The 10,671-nt window shown below is 41.9% G+C and overlaps 2 protein-coding genes across 5 annotated transcripts in view; both read right to left on the bottom strand.

Moving 5' to 3' along the window:
* The window catches only part of LOC108754491 (protein bicaudal D), a 12,837-nt gene extending 9,996 nt beyond the window's left edge, over positions 1–2,841 (bottom strand). The window contains exon 1 of one of the 2 annotated variants that reach the window (XM_018496822.1): positions 2,049–2,841. In XM_018496822.1, coding sequence (XP_018352324.1) covers positions 2,049–2,252 — 204 coding nt within the window. In that variant the 5' untranslated portion in view covers positions 2,253–2,841. The remainder of the gene's footprint in view (positions 1–2,048) is intronic. The other variant, XM_018496821.1, reaches the window with a different exon arrangement.
* A 2,160-nt stretch (positions 2,842–5,001) lies between these two features.
* Positions 5,002–10,671, bottom strand: part of LOC108754537 (CCHC-type zinc finger protein CG3800) — a 6,565-nt gene continuing 895 nt past the window's right edge. The window contains exons 1-3 of one of the 3 annotated variants that reach the window (XM_018496931.1): positions 10,507–10,596; positions 8,911–9,160; positions 5,002–8,818 (exon numbers count right to left, since the gene is read on the bottom strand). In XM_018496931.1, the coding sequence (XP_018352433.1) occupies positions 8,594–8,818; positions 8,911–9,150 (465 nt within the window). In that variant the 5' untranslated portion in view covers positions 9,151–9,160; positions 10,507–10,596 and the 3' untranslated portion in view covers positions 5,002–8,593. Of the gene's footprint in view, positions 8,819–8,910; positions 9,161–9,614; positions 9,921–10,506; positions 10,597–10,671 lie in introns of those variants that run through there. The other 2 variants (XM_018496932.1, XM_018496930.1) reach the window with 2 other exon arrangements.

The raw sequence follows: 10,671 nt of genomic DNA, 5'->3' as shown, positions 1-10,671 counted from the left end.
ATAGATCCAATTAACATCTCATAAGTATTCTTTTCAAAAATGGTATTCCGGATTAGATAACTAAATATAGATATTTGTACGTTGATTGGCTAATACCAATAGGTATTACTCAATGAGTCACTCCACATTTCCTCCTGTAGTCAAATTAATACAGTTAACTCTATCTCCTCCTACCTGTTCTATTCCAAGAAAAAGGAACACTATTTCTTTCCGCATACTCATTTCATACACTCCATGTAAAATGTTTACCGTACACTAATAAAAGTTCGCCCACGTCTCATTTGTATTCGTTACACATTAATCGCTACTGCCGAGCAAACTGTCGCAAGAGCAGAATAAATTTTCTTTCTCTCACGGGCGTGTCAAGTGACGGAGTCGGCCCCAAAAGAAATATATTTTTTTATAGTTGAACTAGTGTATACTGTTTGTGCTTAGTAAAATAGATATAAAGTAAAATAGATATTCCTGGGAAAACTTTTTTAAATTCTTCATATAAGTTTTTAGAGTTTCTATATAATTTTACAACTTTTTAAAAAACTTATCAGATTTTTATAAGAATTAAAACATTTTTCAAAAGCTGAGAAAGTCTATATCCTTTCTAGAATTTTTCATATATGTGATTGCAGCAATAAAGGAACAGATATCTCAGATAACAAAATTGCATTTTATTTTTCGAAGTAATCTTTCATGATACGACGTCAATATATTTTATATCTTTGATACAAAGCTTGGTAAAACTTTTTTTAAAGTCCATATGTTAGAATGCTGTTCGTCACATTTCTTTGAATGTTTGCGAAAAAGTTGTTTTTTAGAAACAACATGAAATTCGGAGAAGATAGATTTAACAAATAAAATGGATGGTAATCTTAACAATTTATATCTTTATCAAAAACTATTTGACTATTTTATTCGCTGAACCTAGTTTTTTCAAATTTTAATAGTTATTCTACAATGTGCTTTTTGTTTTCTGTTTCTTGATTTTTGCTATTTTTTACATCTTGTCTCTTTGCTTCTTATCCGGTTTTTTGTTTTATATCACCTGAGATAAAAGTCAACGAATTTTGAAAGAACAGGAAACACATAGGAAGAAATACAATTGTCGATAAAATGGTTGCAAAGGAGAAAGAAGCAAAAAGGAGAAAGCAGAAAAGAGGAAACAAAGAGCACATTGTAGAATTGGCTTTATGCTATTCTCAAAACTTAAAACGTAAAACATTTTCAAGGACTGTGATGAATATTCTGAATAGCATTCCAACTATGAACTTTAAAATGTTTTCAGGCTTTAGGTCTGCTTCTGTGGCTGAATTAATGTACTTTTGGAATTTAAAGTGAGATAGACATACGTTTAATATTTATCTAAAGCGAGAAAGAGAATTCTAGAACAGTCTAGAAACAAAAAACACACTACATATCAAGATGTGCAAAATATATTGATGTGGAAAACTCATGGTATAAATTCCAATAATAACAATAATAATTATAATTATAATCATCCAACAAATACAACTTAATAATAAGCTAAGCCGAGCATATATGAGGTATTAACATAATATAAAAATTAGTAATAATTACATGCTGTAAGTGGAATAATTTCAACTTTAATCACAATCTTTATCAGCCACAATTAACAAAAGAATTATGTAAATAATAAGTCTAAATAATAATATAATATAAAATCTTACATCAAGGAGAATTATTTTGAAAAGTAAAGTACAACATTTTGTCTGTTTTTGTTGTTACAGCCCAAAAATATTTGTCAGATTACACATGTAAATTCTAAAATGTTTAAGACTTATTATTTTGCAATTTCAGACGAAAATTTATAAAAAATAAAAAAGTTCAAGGTATTTTTTTTTTTAGAAGTCCATGAATTTACAGTACGACAAATTCTTTAAAATATTATGAGATAATACAAGAATTTTTTCACCAGGGATATGTTTAACACTTGGCAAAAGGGAGAAGAGGAGAGTTCCAATGCGGTCTAGGGTAACAATAAAAAAAAACAAAAACAAAAAAAAACAAACACAAGGTCCCGGACATGCACTAACCTCCTGCGTGATCTCCAGTTCATGCTTCGTATTTTCGTAGAGCGCCTCGAGGTCGTTGCACCGCTGATGTAGGGCCGACTTCTCCTCGAGCAGCGCGAGTCCGTACTGAGCCGACTGTATCTTCTCGGTGGAGGCCAAGTCGAGCTCACGCGACAGACGCTGGATCTCGGTCCTCAGCTCCTCGATCCCGTCGACGGCGGCCATTGCTGTCTGTGCGATGACGACGGCGACGAGGTTGATGATGACGAGGACGACGACGAGGTCGACGACGACGAATACTCTTCTGATCTCCCTTCCGGCGTTGCTACTCCTCGTGTTACTCCCGCTTCTCCCTGCTCCTCCCCCTTCTCCGTCGCCTCCTACACCACCTCCAGCACCTCGTCGTTATCGCGAGTGAGACGAATGGACGCCGGTCACCGTGGTTGTACTGCCCGAGCGTGAACGCATCCTTCGGTTAATCCACGATCTTTTTTTTTTTTTTCCTTTCCCAACGCCTCGTGCCGTGGTCTCCCGTCTTCGACAACGTGCACGACTCTTCTGGACAATCTGGACTCTCCAGACTCTCCTACGACTCCCACCTGTCTTCCGACTTTTCACATCCTACCTGCGATGCGAGAGCCACCATGGCACCATCACCGACCGTCACCGCGAGTGACACTTCGAGCCGATTTTGACAGACGCGGCGACGGCGATTGACGGCGATGATGATTCGGGGTGCGGGGTGTGGGTGGGCGGACGGGCGAGATCCGAGATCACGCGACAACCGGATGCGCGTGTTCCGCGTTCCGCGATTCTGCCTTTTAACCATAGAACTTATAGCGAGGGAAGGGGGGATACGGACGTCGAGCTGTGTGTGAGCGTGATCTAAAGGACAGAAATATCTTTCTATCCTCTTTAGATACACATGCGCAGAAAGAAGAAAAGTTACTGAGCAGGATAGAAATATATACAGAAATACATCTTCTGTTTCTCAGATGTTGCTCACACCTTCCACTCATTGCTTGGATAGGTTATTCCGGTTCCAATACTATAAGTTCTGTGCTTTTCATTTGTTTCGACGTTCCGCTCGTTCATATCAACGGTATGGAGAGACCATCCAATCTCCCTCTTGTTCTCTCCGCCCCGCATCGATAAAAGATTGTTCTCGTTGCCTACCTGAGGACACGTGGATGTAAATTCATGCGTCGACGCCACGCGGCTATTTATATTTCTTTCTAGGGGTATCATAGAGCTCGCTCGATCCATTCACTCATTTCCTTCCTATATCCGCTCATTCATAAGCATTTATAAATGGCCAAGTCAATCGACGATAACGACCGCGCAGATAAAAACATATAATGCGTAGTTAGGGAATGTATGGCAGGCGACAGCACCGCGGAGAAATGCAACTAATGCAAGCGACTAACGTGACAAATTAATGTTGAAGTTTAGTTTTGATAAGAACAAGTTACGGCCCCACTCATTCATAAGCATTCATAAGCGATCAAGTTAATTGGTGATAACCGCATGGATAAAAATATGTAATGCGTAGTTAAGGAATGCACGGCAGACGACAGCATCGCGGAGAAATGCAAGGAACGCGGTAAATCAGTGAAGTTCAGTCTTGACAAGTACAAGAGTTACAGCAATTTACCTGTCCAACACGCAATACAAATCTCACAACTTCCATATGAGGAGAATGTACTGTAAAATTTCACTTTCGGAAATTATAAAAATTTACAATTTTAATTTGCAGCATTGAGAATCGTTGCTGATTAACAATCTAGAGTCGCAGAGCAATTCTTGTGTAACGCGTTAATTTTTCGCAAGCTTTCTTTTCCAGAAATTCTGAGACAAATATGCTGGACGACTGCTAATTAATTAATTAATCAATCCCTGGCGAGTCCATTTAACGATGACACGTAGATTGCTGCAGATTGCGTGAATTCAGGCCAGAGCATGCGTTGGCATGATTACGTAATTCTTCTTAACGAACAGCAATCTGTACGTATTCAATACACAATTTATTATCCCTGAAACTACAAAGCGTGTATTAATTGGACGAGATGTTTGGAAAGAGAAACTGGGAGAAAAACGTTATACTCATTTCGCGATTCCAACGTTTTCGTTTCCGAATGCCAAATGAATCTCTAACGATCTTTACAGAAATGCAATTTAAGAAAGTAGTAATTAATTATTTGTTTTGTGCATTAAACAACAGTGCTCTTAAAATTCAAAATAAATAATCAATTACTACCTTCCAGGTGTTAAATCTCTTAAAAGGAAGAAAATATTTAAGAGCAGCTGAGCTTTAAATCAGTTTCATTCCCGGTCATATCACTTAATGTATATTACAAAGAATCTTTAGAAGATTCTACTATTGTCCATTTCTACCAAAGTAGATTAATTTTAATTTCGGTTTAACTTACTTTTTTTTCACTGGAATTTCTGGTTATCTGATAACCTGAAATCTTATCAAAATGCCATTCTTGTTAAGCTTTTCTGTTTGCTTAATCAGAACATTTTTTCTCAGTATTCTAATTTCACACAGCGGACCTTCAAAGGATTTTCTAAGGATTTCCCAAAACGTCTTAGATAAGGTGTGTGGGATTCTGAGATCAAAAGTAGGTAAATTAAACCGAGATTAAAGTTTATCTACCTTGATAGAGAAATGAGCCTATAATAGATATTCAAAGCTTGACGTCATGAAGCTGTGATCTGTTGTCACAGTAGAATCAATTCTTTAAGAGTAGGAAGGATTTCTAAAGAGAGGAAGAGGAAAACATAAGCATTTAGGGGACAAAGACAGAAAAAGAGATCGTTCCTTTGCCTCTCCGTACACATTCTATTTCAAAAATTCTGTTTAAAAACATAACTTCGAATACTTCATATTCTTTTTTCTCTTCTTCCTCTTCATCCTCCTTGTCTTCTTCCTTCTTTCTTTCTCTCTCTCACTCTCTCTCGTTTCTTCTTCTTTTTTTTAAGTATTAATAGATTAGTTTAATATATAAGACGAGCCCGTGGACCCGGCGTACGCCGCCGGTCGAATTAGATTCATACACTGTAACAGTCGTATTCTTTACAATATTCGTACGTAAGTCTTGTAGCAGAGACAAAAGCGCAGGTGCCCTAATCGCACTCGATTTTTTATTTATAATAATTATTCGTATGCTCGTCTGAACCTCTGGTGCTATCAACGAACCACAGAGACCGTGTCGCGGAGGGAATCGGCTGTGTCTATCCAGATTATTTGTTCTTACGTGTGATGTATAGCTAAGTCATTCCTAGCTAAACAGTATAAAAATGACGTCTGAGAAAGGTCAGCATCCAGTACACAGACATCCAACTTCAAATTGTGAATTGACCCATCCTTCACTTCATTCTGATTACCAGCGAGAAGCAAAAGATCTCTCAAATTCGTCCAATTTGTCGTAAAGTCCGTTAAGACTAATCAAAGATTAAACCCCGCATGTCTTCAGACGTCTAGACACTTCGCGTCGTCCGGAATACTTGGTCCGACGTGTGTCCATGTATTGATAGCGTCAGAGGTCCGCGAAGGTCCAATATAGCGAAATACAATTTGTTTGATCCTCTCCAAGTCTCGTCGTTGACGTGAGCACTAGCACACTGAAACTACGCAATGAGATCCGGCATATATTTTTTTTAAGTCCCGCACAATGTGTTAAGTGTATAAAATTGCTGCAGGACACCTGGGTTACTATAAGAAACACCCCTGGGTACGCCATTGTCCAAGAAGACAACCGGTCCCAGGCCTTTTCTTCCACCGAGATAGTCAGGCACGCCTGGCTTCTGAACGTTAATACACAATTGTCGCTGCTGGTAGAACCACGGAAGCCGCGCGAAGCGTACGAGTAGCGTGGACGTCGTCCGTGGAATTACCCACGTCAACGGGTCGCGTCAGCGACGTCCACGCGACGATCCGCCTTTTGGGCTTGAACAAAGACTAGCCCCTTCCCCCTTCCATTCGGATGATCGAATTGATATAGTTGCACTGCAGCTACTTAGCATAAACGTGGTCCGGGTATTTCAAAAAAGTAGTACTCGGAATTCTAATCTCTTATCCTAATTATAGTATAACTCGGCTTGCATTTTACTTCATGAAATACCGCGCGATCGGACGAGTCGCTGCTCTCGCTAATATAATTTCGCCGTGTTAGGTACGCGTGCATGCATGATTATTCTTCCTTTTATATTCGTTTTATAAGAAAAAATCTCACTTTGTACTCGCATCGAGCGTTAAGTGGTCGTCCCCTGCGCGTGTGACGGGGAATAGTAGCTTCTTTTTTTTTTCCTTTGAGTACGACTTCCTTTTCTTTGATCGCATCATTTACAAAAATTTTGTCCCTACAACTTATGAGTTAGGAAAAAAAAGACAGTATCGGTCATCACTTCGTGATTATACTCTATACATGAAAAATATAATTTTTCTCGTGGAAATACAAACGATCGCAAAAATACAAAGGATCGCATTATCGGAATTAGTCACCAGCAACGACCAAAGTATAAGCTAGCTTTTTACAGTACAAAATACAGCTCCTGCATATGCATAAATATATGTATACACATATGCGGATATATATATATACATATACCTAGTAACGAAGTATTTTCAGCAACATGTAAGGATATAGTAAGGTTGGTATAACTTCCTTCTCTGTGGGCTTTCTTTTTATCGCCTATCAACAGTCAAGCGACAGTATGAACAATATGAATCTATAGTCTTGTCATTAACAATTATGATTGTACGTACAAAATGTGTCAACTTGTACAGACCACCGTGTTTATATGTATATATACATACATATCGATGTAGCAATCATCTCGGACGTATCTTACTTGGTATCAATCACAACATATCCTTCTTTTTACGTTCAGAAAACTGTAGAAAGCGCACACGTTTTCTCTCTCTTTCGCCCTACTTTGAGCGTGTTCCATTTGACTCTCACAACGCTCGCGACCATCAAGTCCTTGTAAAACATGCGATAAACTGCCAAGGATGATCTCATGAACGTTGCGAGCATCAAGTGGAACGCACTTTTCGTCAAAGTCGGAGGGTATGAGTTTAATTGCATATAAACCTGTAAACACTGTGACAATCCTACAACTATACTTCGTTTTTGTCCGTACCTATACAAACTAGACGAGTCCGGTATATAAAAAGAAAATAGAAAAAGAAACAAAAGAACGCACAAAAAAGTGACACAGAGTACGATCAACATATTACAAATGCTTCAAAGTATATTTTTATTAGTCAGTTAGTAAAATTTTTTTTCCTCTGATTGATAAATGAAATGCTTTGAAGCATCTGTAATGAGACTTTGATCGCACAGTAATAGCTCGGTGAAATCCTCATTACATCCTTACACATTTAAAATTAGCGTTACTAAATCTTATTTTTATGCATTCAGGGTGCCATGTGTTCTCGCATACTCTTTTTCCCATGTTCTCGCGTTCGCTTCCGAATCCTTTTCTTCAATTCTTTCTTTCGTTCCTTCATTTGTCGATTTATGAGTGTCGGCTAGAGAGTTCGAGAGGGAGGACCGGAGAATACAAGATGCGTGGATGCGAAAAGTGATGCGACGTGAGCCCGTGCCTTGTGACTCGTTCGTGAATCCGTGTCAATGACAAAGACGTTCCTCTCTGTCAACGGGTGGTGGCCCGTTTACTTTTCGTTATTTTCATGTTTATAACCGAGGTATCGTATCATAAAATTTGCTTTATTTATACAAATGCGAGAGCCGTCGAGGGTGCGCGTGGAGGTAGCCTTGCGCGTTACATCAATACATCACGCAAAACCGCCAAACACGCGCCAAATCTCGGCAAGGCTACGTGTGTGCTTCCCGAGAATCCATACATCTTGCATCAGAAAACAATGCGCATACGAGACAGTTTGAAAGTCAGGGGACAGAGGATTCATGTCTCTACTCTAATTCAATAGAATGTTTATAATATTATTACATAGGTGTGTATGTATGCATGGCATATGAGTGTGTATGCGTGTGTGAGTTAGTGTGTGTATCTGTGTGTGTATCATATACGTGTAAATGTAAATGTCAGACGTGTTACTCGTAGAATGAACCCTGCTCTCATTCACACGTAGTAGCAAATGGTACGTGTACAAGTGTCGGTGTTTAACAGCAATAAAAACTTAAAGACATCGTTTTAAGAAAAAAAAAAAATCCTTGCGAAGAGAACAACGGTGGGCAGAGAGGGGAAGGAGATTAGGAATAAGGGCGAGGAGGGCTGGGGGGTAGACTGACTTCTGGGAGTTAGGAGCATGGAGAGATAGAAATCCGATTATGACAACGACGACGACAATGGCGACGACGACAACGAAATCGACTCACTGTAACCACGATGTGGTTACAATCGTGATCATGTCGATGACGATGACGGCGGCGACGATACGTCCTCGCTGATACGAATTGTATGCTTCACGATATAAGTCCGCACATCTCTATCTATCTATCTATCCCCGGGAACGGCGTGCGCGACGGTAAACTGCTTATCATTATTAAGCGAGCGGCACGGATTCCGGTTATCTCCTACTTCCTGTCATCCTGGTCGCATTCGCGGCTTATGTGACCAGTCTTGCCGCAAATGTAGCAAGTCTTGCCACCGGCCTCGGTGCAGTTACGAGCGATGTGGCCCGTCTTGTTGCAGTTATAGCAGCTCTGCATCGCGAAACGGCCGGAATCATTGCCACCCTCCGGGCAGCTGCGCGCCATGTGACCAGTCTTGTTACAATTGTAACAACTCAACTCCGGTCCCTGTCAACAGCAATACCTGTGTCCAATCTGTTCCACATGTTCGGCACGTTCGGGTGCTCCATGTTCAATTCCAATTTCGCAGGTGTACTAACCTGCTGACAGTCTTTCGCAATATGACCGACACCGTTGCAGCGATAGCAAAGATCCTGATCCTCCTTGCACTCGCGCGCAAAATGTCCAAATTGGTTGCATTTGAAGCACTTCTCTCGTCCACGTCCAAAACCACCGTCTCTATCTCGGCCACGATCTCCTCTGCCTCCACCACCACCTTGTGGGCACTCTCTTGCAAAATGGCCCATACGGTTGCATTTATAACACGCGCTCGAACTCATTTTTTAAGTCCTGCAATTGTACACATATAGATAAAAATATACACACCCATAAATAATTAAGATAATTATTATATAACTTTATTTTTAAAACATATAGGCTCAGTTTTACAACTTATGGTTAATTCTTAATCGAGGTTGAACCTCGATTAAGAGTTAACCGTGAGTTGTGAAACTGGGCCATGGAGCATAAATTATTCCAGCAATATTGCAACAACATTGCAATGTTCCAACAATATTGCAAGATTACAGCAATATTGCAGCAACATTGCAACGCTACAGTAATATTGCATCATCATTGCAATGTTCCAGCAATATTGTAGAAACATTACAATGTTGCCGCAACCTTCTGCACTGCATAGGTACACAATATATATAATATTGATTCCTTAATATCATGCACTCATTTTTTTTACGTCGCAACATATGCTACATATTACATGTTCAATAAAATTACACATTACAACCTTCGAAATAAATCGCGAGGAATACACGTTCACGTCGCTCCGCAAAGACTCTCTAGCTGGCGTTTATCAAGGCGGGAGAAGGGGGAGAGGGGGGAGGGGACACCTAGTCAGCGCGCTCTGAATATGGCCAGCGGAGAAAGCGCAATTATTATCGGTTTCGTTCAGAGAAACAAAGGATCTCCCGAGTATCCTACTCAACCGGTCGCCGTGGCTACACGACGGGCGAATCTGCCGTGTCCGACCGCGCGTCTCGTGCGAGGCACGCTCGCGTCGCACACTACGCACACAGATGTCTCCTGACGCGTCGCGGCGGGGAACGCTCAACGCGCGCGTTGCGGGAGGAGGAGGGGGAGGGGGGAAGGGGAGCCGCGAATCACTCGAAGTGAACACGCACTTTATTCGCCCGAGAAGAGATTACGAGGCGCGGGGTCAGCGCGGGCGTAATGCGAGTAACGCGACGAGTCTCGCGCAGGCAGGAAGCGGCCGGCCGCAACGAACCGGAGCGCAGAGGATGGACGGGAGCCGAGACGACCCCGCCGCACGCCGCATGGCGCCGGCCGGATCGGAGCGATCGAAGCGGCGGCGGTGGCCGGCAGGCAGGCCTCTCGCTGAACGTTGCGTGTTGAATAAGATGGCATTTTTCCCGCTCACAAGTTTTCCCATACTCGTCGGGTCGCGGCGAAAACGCGGTGGGCGCATACACGTGCTCCGCGCGGGTCATCCGCGCACTCCTCGCACTCTCGCAATGGCGGTGGCGGGCGGCCCGAGAGCGCGTGCACGAGGTCAGCGACGCTGGCGTCGCCGGACATTTCGCGTACGCGATGTCCGCGTCCCCGCCGTCGCAGGACGACAAAGGGGAACGACAAATTAGGATAGCTCGTGGCCTTTTTACCGTGTTTTCTCTCGCTCGACGATTACGATTACACCTCCGATCTCCGCGGCGCGCCGTAACACATACAACGTGGCTGGCTCGGTCGGCTCGCGCGCGCTCTCTCTCTTTCCGTGCTCACCCCCACTTGACGCACCGATGTGTGTATGTGTGTGTGTGTGTGTATGC

The sequence above is a fragment of the Trachymyrmex septentrionalis genome, unplaced genomic scaffold (assembly GCF_001594115.1).
Source record: "Trachymyrmex septentrionalis isolate Tsep2-gDNA-1 unplaced genomic scaffold, Tsep1.0 scaffold8, whole genome shotgun sequence".
In the NCBI taxonomy this organism is placed as follows: Eukaryota; Metazoa; Arthropoda; class Insecta; order Hymenoptera; family Formicidae; genus Trachymyrmex; species Trachymyrmex septentrionalis.
This window is presented reverse-complemented; position numbering and strand designations above follow the sequence as displayed.